This window comes from Mastomys coucha, unplaced genomic scaffold (genome assembly GCF_008632895.1).
Source record: "Mastomys coucha isolate ucsf_1 unplaced genomic scaffold, UCSF_Mcou_1 pScaffold17, whole genome shotgun sequence".
NCBI lineage: Eukaryota > Metazoa > Chordata > Mammalia > Rodentia > Muridae > Mastomys > Mastomys coucha.
The window spans coordinates 24,245,778-24,261,544 of record NW_022196899.1 but is presented as its reverse complement, the minus strand read 5'-3'; the positions used below and the strand labels follow the sequence as shown (position 1 = coordinate 24,261,544).

Below are 15,767 nucleotides of genomic sequence, written 5' to 3'. Positions count from 1 at the left end.
CCAACAAACAGAAAAGAGCCCAAGAGGTGTTACATGAATGATAACTCACTCATTTGCACACTCAGGAATTCCATAAAATTCACTAAATTGAAAGCCATAATATGTGTGCAGAGAACTTGGTAGAGATCTATGGAGGATGTGTGCATGCTGCTTTCATCTCTGTGAGTTCGTACAAGATTTGATCATAGTGATTTAGAGGCTGTTTTGTTTTATTTTGTTTGTTTTGTTTTGCTTTGCTTATTTAATTTGTTTCTAATTGTCCTCCATCCACCTCTGGCTCTTACAGGCTTTCTGCATGGTTCCCTGAGCTCTGAGGAGAAGGATTAGATGGAGTCGTCCCATTTAGGGCTAAATATCCTCTCTGTGTAATGCCTGGATGTGTGTTTCTACATTGTTCCCAGCTACTGCAGGAGGAACCCTTTCTGGTGGTAACTGCTCAAGGCATTGGTCTATGAAAATAGCAGAATATCATTAGGACTCATTTTATCAATATGTGTTTTTCTTTTTATTCCTTTTATATTTTTATTTTTCTCTTTTTTTTAGACAAATGTTACTTGGTTTTACCCTAGGTTCAAGAGCTATCTATATCTGGTTCTTGGTCACCCAAGCAGTGTTAGGTATTGGGTTCCAGCTAATGGAGTAGGCTGTAAGCTACATCGGATATCTGTTAGTTACTCTCACAAACTTTGTGCCAACATTGCCCTACCATATCTTGCAAGCAGGACAGCATTGTAGGTTACGAAATTTGTGGCTGTGTAGGTATTTATGTTTTTCCTTTGGTATCATGCGGAGTATATTCCTGTGCAAAAGATGCTAAAAAGTAGTGGTTGAAGGCTCTACGGAGACGCCAGCTTGACATCTTCAAGTCCAGTAGGGTGTGTAGGTGTTGTCTTCAGCTATGGGAGCTTACTCTCAGTCATTTGAGAACAACCTATAGTTTTGACAACAGCCTGGATTGTTTGGGGATCCCCATGGACACATGTGACCAAAAGCTCAATTATAATAACTCAATCCTGGTATGGGATATTTGTTTGTTGAGAAGAGATAGCCAGTTGGGCCTTTCTCTCCCCCATTATTTGGAAAAGTATATATATATATATATATATATATATATATATATACACATATATATATATGTATGTGTATATATATGTATATATATACATATATATATTGTCAGAATGGCTAAGATCATAAAAACAAATGCTGGTATTTTTCAGAAAGTTTTCTCAGAGAGTTGAGAATAGATCTATCTCAAGATCCAGCTATACCATTTTTGAGCATATAAAAAACACTTTGTCCTACCACAGAGACACTTGCTCATCCATGTTCATTGTCACTCTATTCACAATAGTCAGAAATTGTAAACAGCCTAGATGTCTCTCAGTATAAGAATGGATAAAGAGAATGGGATATATTTACACAATGGACATTACTCATCTGGGAAAAAAATGCGACATAGAATTCACAGGTAAATGGATGGAACTAGAAAAATCATACCGAGTGAGGTATGCAGATCCAGAAAGACAAATGTGGTATGCATTTACTTCTATGAGGTTATTAGCTGTGAAGCCAATGGTAACCAGGCTACAATCCACAGAATCACAGAGAGCAGGTATAGAGTAAGAGACTAGTGGGAACAGACAAATCTCATTAGGGAAGGGAAATAGAATAGATAATTATGGATGGGGGACTTGAATGGGAGGATTAGGTGGAAAGAGGAAAGGGGGGATATAGAGACAGCTAAAATTAAAGGGCATTTGAGGGGTAGTATGGATACATAATAAAGTTCATTACTTTTCAATTTAGCCTCAGATAATTCTTTGGACAAAGGCAGAAAGCAGCCACAGTTTTTGCCAAAATATCACAAGAATGGTCTCCACCCCAGTTGCTGATATTGTTCCCCTCTGAAACCTCTTGAGCTGGACCTCCATAGTCCATTTAACTTTCAATACTACTGTCTTTCTAAGATCCTGCTAGGATGGCCACTGAGAACAATGAGAAAGGTTCCATGGAGGAGTCAGGAGCTAGAATCTATTCTAGAAAAACATAATGCATCTTAGACACATTGCCAGGACAATGACTATCCAGGCAAGGGGAACAGGAAGTGGAAGCCCTCCTTCAGCATTCAAGCACTTTTCTAGTTCTAACTCTTAAATTCTAAATTTCTGCTAACAACAGCATGGTCAGACATATCACAGCAATATCCCACTTCCTGGTACCAACTTCTGCTTTAGTTATTTTTTCTGTTACTATGACAAAATACCATGAATAAGACAACTTAGTAAAACAAGTGTTTAGTTAATCAGAGCATTAGATTCTATGACAATGGAGCAAAGGCATGGTGGCAGGAACAGCTAAGAGTTTATATCTTGAATCTATAAGTAAAATGGGGAGAGACCCCCAAAGTCCACCACAAATGATACACATCCTCCAACAAGGTCACACTGCCTAACCCTTCTGAAATAGATCCACCAACAGCGGACCAAGTATTCAGACATATGAGTTTATGGGAACCATTCAAGCTATTCAAACCACCAAATATGCACTCATGTATGCATAATAAATTAATACAATTTTAAAAAGATTAACTTATCAAATATACTTCCAATAAATATGTCAGCATCAAAATGCATGGTATACTCAAATACCCTACCATCCTGGGATGACCAAAATGCATTTCACATTAAAAAGCTCTGAGAAATTCAATAGAGCATTTTTTCCTTCACTCAGAAGTTTATTCAATGTTAGAAGCTTTTTATCATGTAACATTTACAAATATCCTCATTGGTATTGTAAAGGATCCCATTTGAGAAAAGCAGATTCTATCAAGAATACAAGTGGCCACTAACAACAATGAGAAAGGTTCCATGGAGGACACAGTAAATAGAATTCAGTATAGAAAAAGGAATGCATATGAGTTCCACTGCCAGGACAATGAGTGTTCAGGCAAGGAGACCACAAAAGAAGGAAGGCTGATGCAGCCACTCTCTCTCCAAGAGAAATAAAGAGAGGGTCAGTTGCACTGCCTTAAAACATTTCACATCAGTTTATTAAGCAAGTGTTAAAAGAAGAATCAATAAGACATGGCACTTGGCTCTGAAGAGGGCCCAAGTACTCATTAGGCCATGAAGAATATGTTTTGATTATGAACCATACACACTCACAATGATAGTTCTCGTTTATCTCATTGTAGCTTTAAAACTTCAACTTTTTAGTGGTACTATTGTGTTAAATAAAATACAGAAACTTGAACTCAAAACTTAAAGGATTAAATTGCTACACTTATCACCATAATAAATTATCTGAATATTTTCATCCCCTTTGAAACCTCTCATATAATGTTTTACTATTCCTAACCTGGATAGTTAGGGTTCTCTAGAGGAACAGAACTGATAATATACATAAATTCATATGTACATACTTACATACATATATGATTTCTTAAATTACTTAATTACTTATTTCCATTTCTACAATATTTAATTTCCAACATTAGTTTTATATATAATTATATATAGTTATATACACTTATATAAAGTTATATATAACTAATGTTGGAAAATATACATATGTCTGACAAACAAAAAAAGTCATAGAACAATAGTCCAAATTACCATAGACACAGTAAATCTATATTATATATTTACTGACATTTTCAAGGTTTATTAAGATGACAATGCACTAGCATGTACTTATTTGTTATGGGTATGAGTGGAAAAATGCTGTTTTGTATGGGGATTATATATATATATATATACAAAATATTGAAAATATTGGAAATAAAATATGAATCTATATGTTCTAAAATTGGAAATAAAATATGGATATATATACATACATGAATTATTAGACTAGCTTACAGACTGTGATACAGATAGTCTTACAATGGCTATCACCCAACAGAAAACCCCAGAATTCAACAGTTGTTCAGTCACAGGTCACAGATGACTCAGCTGGTCTTCAATATACACTGAAATTCTGGAGAAGTAGGTTTTTAACGCTAGTGAAATTTTGTCTCAGCTACAGGATAGATGAACTTGCCAGTAAGAATGAAGGCAAGCAGGCACAAAGCCAACATTTTCCTTTAGAGTCCTTTATGTAGGCAGCCACAAAAAAAGTGTGGCCCAGATATAATGTGGGTCTTCATTCCTCAAATACTTTAATTAAGTAAAAATCCCTCTTATGTGTGACTAGCTGCTTGGGTGTTTTGTTAATGCCAGATGGAGTCAAGCTGACAAACCAAGAATAGGCATCATACAACCCAAGCAACTTAGGCCAGCTTTTTGCCACTGGGGATTAGACCTGTGCTTTGCAGAGGTCATGTAAATTGAATTAGTCTGAATGTGATCATTTGTCTGGCCTCTTTCGCTCAACATAATGTTTTGTCAATTCATCTACTTTTAGACCTATCAATACTTCATTCCATGTTTTTATGAAGTAGCCTTTATTACATCATAACTAGCTTACAACAGTATTATTGGATTATATTCCATGTGCACATTTAACCATATAAAACATAGCCATGGTGTCTTTTTAAAAATTATATTACATGTATTTATTTGTTGTGTGGGCGCACACGTGGTGCTTTGTGGTGTTTCATGTAAGCACACATGCCACTGCATGTATATGGAGGTCAGAGGATAGCTTACCAGAGTTGGTTCTCTCATTTCAGCACATGAGGCTCAGGATGGAACTCAGGTGAGGGTTCGCAGCAAGTGCCTTGACTCTCTAAACAAATTTTTGTTTCCACTCAATATAGGAGGATTCTAGGGGCATTGTCATTTTGATAAACATTGGAAAATCAGTAAATATGTAATATAGAATTTCTGTCTATGGTAATTTAAATTATTGTTCTCTGACATTATGTTTATACTATTATCTGTGTATCATCTGGAGTTGTTGAGAAGCATCACACCTTACTTTTTGTAGCACTGAGATAGGATTTCTAAATCCTGGATATGATTTACCAAAAAAAAAAAAAAGACATTATATTCTAACAATTTTATTTATTGAGGTAAAAATGAATGAGTTCTTTTTCTATTAATTGGGATTTACCTTGTATAATTTTTGAAATTTCTAAATTTTAGCATTGACTTTTGATATAAATACTTAAAGTTCCCCAATTCTTTAAACACTGCTTCAATTTTCTCTTACTCATTTCAATGTTGGTTTTAATTATTTAAAAATATTTGCCTTGGGCTGGTAATAGCACAGTGGGAAAATGGCTTACTGACTAGACATGAGGACCTGAGTTTGGATGCCTAAAATCCATGTAACTGTTGTTGGCGGGCAGATAGACAAATAGAAAAACTCCACTGTAATCATTTTATATGCATTGATGTCTTGTTTTGACTGAGCTCATGGACTGTCATTTTCAGGGCCTTCTGTGCATTGAAAAAGATTGTGTACCATGCAAGTGCTGCTGAAAGAGTTATAATTGTCAGCCAGTCAGTGCAACATCATAGTTTTGTCTCCATAATTCTTAATGTCTTTGTAATGGTGTCTCAATTTACATTGTTATCTTGTGCTTCTGGGAAGAAATCCTGGATATGTATAAACCCTGAGGTTTTGTTTGTTTGGTTGGTTGTTTTTTGTTTTTAAAACTAAACTCCAGATGTTTTATTTATAAACTAAAGAGGCAATCTGCAACCAAAAGATACCCCAAGCCCTTTCTGTAATTTTACATTCAAAGGAATATCCCCAGTCTCCAATGATTTCCATAAGTTTCTTTGTATAACCTATATAAAAATGTATCCATTCTTTAAAAATTCAAAATGGCAATTTCATGGTAGAAAAAGGTAGTCTGAACAGCCCTATGTTTGATCAAGTAACTAAGTCAATGTTCATAGTTTTCCAAAACATATCCGAGGCAAATTCCACCAAACTCTTAAAGAATTCAGACCAAGGCTCTAGTTCAGCTAGGATAAGCATACACAACACCATTGAATGCATTTTGTGAGACTGGCATTACCCTATCCCAAAGCTAAGAAAAGACATTACCAGAAAAGAAAAGTACAAAATAAATGAACATTTCTCAAATTCAAAAGTCTTTAACAAATATAAGAAAACATCACTGAACTATTTATAAAAATAATTATAGTCTAGGACCAATAATTGCTCTTAGACATTTGAAAGTGAATTACCAGAGAGCATGGTGATACATGGCTGTAACCCTGGCTTTCTGAAGCCAGAATTGAGGTAGGGTGGGAGGGAGGAGTGGAAGGGGGCTGTCAGGTTAGGTTCAAGGTCAGCCTTAATTACATACAAATACCCTGTTCTCAAAAGAAAGAAAAAATTCAAATCTCTCCCAACAGGTGCTGGGGATCCTCCCTTTGTCTCTCTAATTGTCTTTTCCGGACATGGGGACTACTGACCAAATGTCAGAAAGAATCTGGAGAAAGAAGGTTTTTATTATGGACAGTTTGTTGGTTCCCTCCTGCATTAGAGGGCAGGAGACAAGACCTTGGCCTTGGAGACAGGGATGTTAAGCTAAGTCCTTTGTGGCCTTGATCTCTATATTTATTTTACTCAGAATCAGAGCTCAAATCGCAAAGCAGAAATGCATTTGTTGAATGAGTTCTGTAAGAAAGTGGGAAAAACTATTCTGGAATCCTTGATCAACTTTTTCTTTTTTAGTATAGAATAGAGATAGAATAGAGTTTATTTAGGGCATGGGGAGGGGAGTTAAGAGGGTACTAGAGGCAGAGAAAGGCTGAGAGAGAGAGAGAGAGAGAGAGAGAGAGAGAGAGAGAGAGAGAGAGAGAGAGAGAGAGAGAGAGAGGATTAGCGGCTGGCCATGAGCACATAGAGAGAGGGGTAAAGGGAAGAACAAGAGAGCAAGAGAGAAGCAAGAGAGCTCCTTGACCACCTTTAAATGAGTGGCTTCAATAGCTCAGTGACTTTTCCTTGTCCTGCCTTCTACTCTGCATGTCTTCCTAATGTAAGACTCTGTCCAGCCATAGCTTACCAGAGACCCCCTGAGTGAACCACGTGGAGCCTGAATTGATGCAAAAAGCAAGAGGAATTGAAAAGGTCAGCTCAGGAACTTTGGGAAGGTCATGGAACACTTGCCCCTCCGGAAGGGAGAGGCTAATTAACATTCCTCAGACCTCAGGGTGGGAACTGACCTGCAGGTGGGAACACATTCCGCAGGATGTACAGTTACCCACCTTCAGACAAGGGAAGTTCTTGCCACCTCATTCCCTGAAGACCAATCAATTTAAAAAGTTACACTGTTCTGCCAATCACATTGTGCCTAACAGCTGCTGCCCTGAAAACTGTATAAAAACTCACTGAACGAGAGAGCCGTGCAGGGTGGATGACTCTCCTTCGGATCTGGGACAACCTCAGTGCACTGGAACAATAAAATCCTCTTGCTTTTTGCATCGATCCAGGCTCCATGTGGTTCACTCAGGGGGTCTCTGTTAAGCTAAGGCTCAACAGAGTCTTACAGAATTTATTGTTCCAGTGGGCTGGGGTTATACCAGGATAGTTATCGACCCTGCGCATCTTGTTCAGTGAGTTTTTATAGTTTCAGGACAGCAGCCATAAGGCAGAACGTGATTGGCCGAACAGTGTGACTTTTTAAACTGATTGGTCTCTAGAGAATGAGGTAACAAGGACTTCCCTTGTCTGAAGGTGGGCAACCATCCATCCTGCCTGCAGGTCAGTTCCCACCCTGTGGTCTGAGGAATGTTAATTAGCCTCTCCCTTCAGGAGGGTCAAGTGTTCCATGACCTTCCCAAAGTTCTGAGCTGACCTTTTCTCTAAACTGAATGACTTGCAAACACTCACAGTCTCATTCTTTGCAGATACAGACCCCTGTGCAGGTGCGAATGGATGTGCTCACTTATGTCAAAGTGAAAATGGCATGGCCAGGTGTGCCTGTCATGCTGGGTACCAGCTGTCTGAAGACAAAAAGAACTGCGAAGGTAGGAAGCTGAAGCTGATGTCTTAATTGGGTAATTGTTTGAAATTCTGTCATAGTCAGATTGAACACTTGGAGCAGGTAGGAGAAAAGGTATTTTTATTTATACTATAAAGAAATACTTTAATTCTTGACTTGATCATTATGAAAAGTATTTTTATAAGGCTACAAAAAAAATCTCAGTGAATATAATTGTAGAAAAAAATGACCTAGTGTGCTTTCAGAAGTAATGCTTTTTGTTTTCTGGGTTTCCTTTTAAAAAAAAAAAATGAAATCCAGAATTAATATTTAAAAACCCTCCATAGCCACACAGGGAGTTTTTGATTATAGACTACAGAGGTGGGGTAACCTTTGAAAAGCAAGTATGTGCAAATTAGGCTCTCAGAAGTTAGGAATAATTAAAATGAGAAGAGAAAGAAACCCTGTAAACACAAGGTTACACATTTCTGTTTCCAGAAATAGCAAAGCAGACACACTTCAGTTCAAAGATGAAAAGGCTAAATTACTGCATGACTGGCACCAGTGGAGGATGAAGGAATTCCTGTGGGATACTCTTTGTTTTAATAACTTCTGAGAGACCACAGAATTCTTCATTTGTATCATGACATCTTCATAAAAGGAGAAACAGTATATTTGGATTAATTATGAAAACAGCAAAATGTTCCTTGACTTACAGAACTGATAAACATTTGAGAAGTTGAATAGTAACCAGACACAAAAATCAGTGTGAAAGTTTTGGGGAAAAATGGAGGCTGATGAAATGGCTTAGCTAGGACAGGTACTTGATGTCATTCCTCAAAACCTGAGTTCAAGGTCTCAGAACCTACAAGGTGGAGGAAGAGGACCAGCTGCTACAAGTTGTCCTCTGACACAAAATAAATAAAATGAAACAAAGGATTTATGGATTTTAAACATATTATTTTGGTAAAGATATACCACTTTGATTTCCATATCTCTATTTAATTATTGTTTTATTATTTTATATGTGTATGGGTACTTTGCCTAGCTTTATGTTTGCATACCATGTACATGCAGTACCCACAGAGGCCAGACAGAAAAAGGCATCAAACCCCTGGAACTGGAGTTACAGAGGATATAAGCTGTCATTTGGGTACTGAGAATTGAACCCAGGTCCTCTAGAAGATCAGACAGTGGTATTGATGAGTCATCTACCCAGCCCCTGGTTTTCATTTCTTGTTTGTTTGTTTGTTTTCAATACATCTGAACCACAGTTTCCCATTCTCCCAGTCCCCACCCCCTTCCTTCTCTCCCAGATCCACTCTCTCTCAGTTTCCCTTCAAAAAGATCAGGCTTCCCAAGGATATCAACCGAACATGGCATAACAGATACAATACAGCACACATTTTTCCTAGCAACTGACAGTAAGGATAGTAGAGGATCTTAAGTAGTATTTTTTTTTAAACTGACAAGCAAGATCCATAGAAAAATATATAACTTTCATTTTTCCAGACTCCTATTTAAATAGCCGATACATTAATCCTATAAATCTCTCTCCACCACCACTGCATATTTGGGTGCTCTAACAATAGAAGAGGATGGAGACTGGCATGCAGGTATGTGCAAATAAAATGCACTAGTCAGAAAAGAGGTGTCAGGACAGGACCTCTTCAAACAAAACTGAAATTGCATTGAGTTGAAGTTACCATAACTTCCAGGAGAGAGAGAGGATACCAACATCAGATGGCATGTCTTATAACAGTGTAAAAATGTACATGGACCAAGTCTGTACTGCTGTGAGAAAGGCTCTATGTCTGACTTGCCCATCATTTCACATTCTCCTTTAAAACAGAGAGTCACAATAGGTTATATTTGGGAATACGTGTGTGTATGTGTGTGTATTTCTACCTATATAATTCTTACATGTGTATATATGTATATATATGTATATAAATATATAATACTTATAATATGTTCATGCAATAACAATTGATGAAAAAAGAGGCCACAAATTTGAAGAAGAATGAGAAGGGATATATGGAAGCTTTGAAGGGAGGGGACAAAATGTTGTAATTAAGGTAGGATCTCAAAAATAAAAATACCATGGAGTTGGGATATCTGTTCAAGAATATGACATATTAATAGCATCAAATTACAATGGCTTCTATTTGTACTGTTGAGAAATAGATTAGAATTATTATTATTAATAGTTGCATTCAGTCTTTTCTTAAATTAATAACAGTTGGTTCAAATAGATATGACATGATACAAATGAGCATCTGGCCAACACAGGATGCAGTCATAAAACTGGCTTACTCACAAATACCTCCACTTCACTGACTGTATGTAGTCTGGGTATTTAGTGATATGCTGAAAATTAGAGGCTAAGTGGAAGGTAGCATTTAGGGTATTCATTTTTATAGTTTACAATTAGAATTGGAGTTGCTAAAGCAGCTACTATGTGTCTTTCCCTGCAGATATAAATGAGTGTGCTGAAGAGCTCGCTCCCTGTGCTCATCACTGTGTGAACTCAAAGGGGTCCTTCATGTGTACCTGCCACCCTGGCTTTGAGCTAGGAGCTGATGGAAGACATTGTTACAGTAAGTAGCAACCATGGTAGTCTTGGGAGTCAGCGATGCACTACAAGTATAAAGCAAGAGCAATAATTGAAAGAATGAGGTTGAAAACTCTTGGCTAAGCAGAAGTTCCCAAGCATGTTGCCTGGTGGAACAGAGTGATGATGGGGATAGAGAAGTGTAATCTGCTTTGTTCTACTGCTGAGGAAGCAGCCAAAGAAAAATAAGTCTGCCTTGTAGTCCACAGAATAGTCAGTGGGGTTTAAATCTCAGGGCTTCTAATTTGAAACTCTTGGATTCATGGCTCAGATGCTTGGTGAAGTCCTATCTTCTTGTACCACCTCTGCTAAACACTAGAGGTTCCACTGTAATGCTCAAAGAAGAGGAACCATCATGAGTAAAGAAAACATGAAAGGAAAGAACAGCTGCAGTCTGGGACTGCACCCCACACACATAGGATGCTCCAGTGCGTCTTCAGTAGTGGCTTCTTCTGTCCTTGACATTTTTATCCACACCTCTTCACATGGCCCTGCTCTTTCACATGCTTATCATGGAACTCAGCCCTATAGCTTGTTTTCCAAGCACTAATTAACCGTGTCTCCTGGTGGTACTATATTCCCCGTCTCAGCTCAGTTGCATTGTTTAATTGTTAGAGATGTATTTTAAACGCTAGGCTAAGGAGTTGGCTGTTATTGGTTGTAGCTGCTATCGGAGATCCTTCCTAGTCAATTCCATTCCCTGTAAAACTTTCCTAAGCTCAGAGCTACCTGGTACCCACACACAGGTATTTTCAGTCTCCCCATTTCTACCTCCATAATCTTCTAAACATCAGCTCTCACAAATTTACTCATCCACTCTTACTACCTTTGCTTTTATCTATTTTTGACTTTTACAGCATCAAAAACCAGATGCAAACTACCATGCAGGGTAACAAGTTTCCCCAAATGTCCAATAGAATTATAAGGGAAAATGTCAATCCCTATTAGTACAAAGGGGTTGATCCTATTGCTGCCAAAGGCATTTCTTTTGCTGTGTTTGGGAACTGATATCTCATAATAGACAGCAATCAAGAGATTGACTCACATAATAATCCTCTTCACATACGAATCATCACTACTGTCTTCTAAATTGTCAGTTCCAACATTTCCTATCATAAAAGTACTTGCCAATGAGTTCATGAGAATTTTCACAAAGGGGAAAAAGTTAGCTAAAATAGTTTCCCTCTTTCATGTTCTATCTTCTCCTCAGCCCATATTAACAGGTCTCCATCTCTGTCTTTCAATGGACCCTTCCATCTCTGTCCTTCCATGTTGCCAGATAAAATTAAAACCTCTCCAGTTTTATCAGGTTTTTGGTGACTTTCAGTACTTCATTACTGTGTTGGATAATTTTGATCAACCTGACACAAGCAAAGGTATCTGAAAAGGGGGAACTTCAATTGAAAAAATTACTTTATGAGATTAGCCTGTAGGGATGGCTGTAGGCCGTTTTCTTGATTATGACTGATGTGGAAGGGCCAATCCATGAAGCTTGCAAGCAGGCTGGGCAATCCATAGAAGATAAGCCAGTGAGCTGTGTTCTTCTACAGTTTCTGCTTTAGTTCCTGCCTCTAGTTCCTTGCCTGCTTGTGTTGCTGCCTTAGCTTTCACTGGATCATGAATTATGATTGAGTAGAATATTATATATACATATGTATATATAATACATATATAGGTGTATATGTATTTTATATATATACATAATATATATGTATATACATACATACATTCATAATTATATACATAATATATTCTTTCCCAGGTTGTTTATCTCACAGCAATAAAAATCAAACTAAGATAATTGCTTCCATTGTTCTGAAATGCCTTTTCTTTTGGACACTTACATTGGTGTAATTTCTCCTCATATTTCTACTTAATCTCAATAGCTAATTTTTGTTCTTTACTTCTTCTTCTTTTTTTTTTTCTTTTTTTGGTTTTTCGAGACAGGGTTTCTCTGTATAGCCCTGGCTGGCCTGGAACTCACTCTGTAGACCAGGCTGGCCTCGAACTCAGAAATCTGCCTGCCTCTGCCTCCCAAGTGCTGGGATTAAAGGAGTGTGCCACCACGCCTGGCCACTGTTCTTTACTTCTAATGATATCTCTTAACTGTGTTCTCAGTGAGCCTCCTTACATGATTGACAGCTACTGCAACTGGGTTGGGACCCCTTTCTCAAAGATCCCCTTTGCACTTTTTCATACCCACCACTAAAGCCAAAACCCTCATAGTAAAATTCACTGAGTCTTAGGGCTGGGACTTAAGTGGCCTTTGTCCTCTGCGTAAGCAAGCTCTGTACCTTTACCATATGTTTTCTGCATACTGTGTGTATTTTTATTGGTATAAGGCAAAGAACACTGCTAGAATAATAGACAAATGAGCACACTCACATTCTTCCTGAGGACACACCATTAAAAGTCAGGATAGTCACCTCCTCTTTGTAAAATTCTGTTTCTTGGTTTGCTGATCTATCTTTCAAGTTCATGTATGCATTACGATTGTGTGTATAGCACAGTTTCTACACCATGATGTTTGCCTTGTAAAGAACAAGGCAAATAAAATGGGAGGGAAACTGACTACTAATTAAGAAAGGACTTCTGGAGTTGGGTTTATTTGAATGTCTGCCAGAATCCCCTTTTGAGAAGAAGAAAATATGGACGGAATTTTTCTTATTAATATTTGATTTTAAAATATAGCCAGGGTTTTAGGGGATGAGCATATTTGAAAATGTGCCAATGAATCTTACAATCTGACTAGTACACTCTCTGCTACCATGGAAGAAGGGATCCTTATTAATAGTGGTTTATGAGGTAGAGGTTTTCTTTGGAATTTACTCAGAAAAGCAATCTGCCCTAGAGTGGGATGTATTAGGTGGAAGTGCCGCTTCACATTTACTTTCCTGATGGGGAGTATTTAACTACGTTCTCTCCACAGTCATCCCCAGACCTCAGTATTTACTACTGGCATACAAACCTTTATGTGAAAATTTGTGTTCTGAGGTTTCTCTAAACCCATAGGCAGAGAAAATCTTTTAAGAGTGTAATGATATTTAACTGTGACTGTAGCCACCTGTGTGTAATGCAAGTATTGTAAAGCCAAGTGTTTCACCTTTGTCCTACAAGAGGCTTTATGGTTATTCAATTTCTTTTGAGGAAATCTTGAAATATATTATAATACAGCCCTACTGAGTCCTCACAGAGTGCCGTGAATTCATACTCACTGTCTTGTGATTCGAATTTAGAAAGGTCCACACATTTCATAATTAGTTGAGATTCTCATCAAATGGATTCTCAACTTAACATTATGCTATCAGATACATATGTTTTATGTTTTGTATCTATCAAGCAAATGACATATTTGTCACCTATGAGAAAAACAGATTCTGTTTAAGTATAATTTAAAATTTTATTTTATGTGTGGGGGTATGTGGCGTGTGGCTCATTCCTGTGTGTGTGTGTGTGTGTGTGTGTGTGTGTGTGTGTGTGCCATAACAATGTGGGTGGAGATTATAGTACAACCCTCAGCAGTCTGTTTTTTTCCTTGTGACATGTGTGTCCTGGTAATTGACCCAGGTTGTAACCTCGGCTGAAGCTCCTTTATCGCTGAGCTGTATCTGTGGCCCCTGGCTGATTTTTGTATAGTAGAAAAGTAAGCCCTTTGTTAATCATCCAGATCAAGAACTTAAAATGTCAGCTTACTTTTAATGCCCAGTTGTAGATCTAAGGTTGGAATTATATATTTATTTATTTATTTTTGCTCGTCTTGGCTTTCTGGAGAAATCGTAGACCTGGCTAGCCTCAAACTTGCTATGTAGTCCAGGCTGGCCTAGAATTCATGGACAGTCTTCTTGGTTCTGCTTCCTAAGTGCTGCCATTGTAGTGTGCACCACTACACAGAGCTTAGATCCACTTAAGCCTATGTGTTTTAATGGGATTAGTATTTTATTAGGTATATATGACTTAAACAACTATATTCAGCTATATTCCTGGAGCACCTTAGGCACCTAGCAAGAATGGGCTGAGTGTACACAGTCATTTTCAGATAGACTGTTCTCTGTTTTTTCTCCCCTTAAGCACTGAAGAGTATTAGAGAATTTCTTATAGTTCCCAGTGACCTCAGACAATCTTCTGCAGGACTCCTTATGCCCACAGGATATGGGCAGCTATGGAAATTTGCACAGAAGAAATTGACGTTTCTAAGGCTAGTGCTGAGTTGGAGCTCACATTCTGGACTAAAGAGGCCAGGTTCTTTTTGTCTCTGACACTTGTGGCCAGAATGAACTAGATCTTTCCCCAAGTTTAGAGCCACCAGTTTGTTATCCTTATTTGTGAACCAGTTTGTGTTCACTTATTGCATAAATGTTTTCCTGAATGTCTGTATGTGTACTGTGTGTGTGTGCTCAGTGTCCAAGGAGGTTAGAGCGAAGCATTGGATACCCTGGAATGACGATCATGAATTCATACTGAAGAGGTAAAAAAGGAAAGTCATCAAACCAATCTCCATGATCTTGTTTCTCAGTGTTAATGCAGCTTCTTTTTTACTAATTGAAATATCTAAATTCTGAAATGCTCTGTACTCTAATATAGTTGAAACACTGGCATAGTACCAGAGGGGGAAATACCATACTTGCTCTTCATGGTAAATTGTAATAAAAACTATGAATGTGCAGTTAAAACACTGTGTAATATTACCTTCAGGCTGCCTAATAAAGGTATCAAACACAAATAAATCTGATGTTGAGAATTGGCTCTTATATCCAACGTCTATTTATATAGCTATATATGTTAGCGTTCAAAAAGAAAATTTAAGTGAGTTCTTGTTTGAATCTCATCTTAATGCAATCAATCTGAGTGGGTAGAATTTAACCTGGGAGACCTGGTTTTTGACACCAACAATGTTCTATGTACTATTAGAGGGTGACTCCACATCAGTCAATTTAATTTTTTTTTTTTTTTTTTGGAAACTGATGGGGATTGTCCTGATGGATTAGAAGATAGCAACCCTGGTTTAAATACCTCTTTATCTAGTGGCAAACAGGAAATGTGCTCAGCTCTGTGTCATGTTCTCTGTATTAGCCTATGCTTAAAAAGCACTCCACTCTCTGGTTCTTTATTGTTATGACTTTCTCAGTCTTCAGCCTAGAGAGGTTCTTTCTTTCAACAGTAGTCGATTGGCATAATCGTCCTTTATTTCACCTTCACCTTTGTGAATGTGTTTTTAAATACTTGCTATAAGCTGCTATGGCCAAACCAAGAAGGCACAGTGGGGTT

The 15,767-nt window shown here is 37.7% G+C and overlaps 1 protein-coding gene across 5 annotated transcripts in view; it reads left to right on the top strand.

Annotated features, from left to right (window-relative positions):
* The window catches only part of LOC116095049 (EGF-like and EMI domain-containing protein 1), a 599,877-nt gene that overhangs the window by 558,860 nt on the left and 25,250 nt on the right, over window positions 1–15,767 (top strand). For all 5 annotated transcript variants that reach the window (XR_004120413.1, XM_031376552.1, XM_031376549.1 and 2 more), the window contains 2 exons: window positions 7,815–7,934; window positions 10,366–10,488. Coding sequence is in view for 4 of the 5 variants with exons in the window: in XM_031376552.1 (XP_031232412.1) it covers window positions 7,815–7,934; window positions 10,366–10,488 (243 nt within the window). In the remaining variant the exon portion in view is untranslated. The remainder of the gene's footprint in view (window positions 1–7,814; window positions 7,935–10,365; window positions 10,489–15,767) is intronic.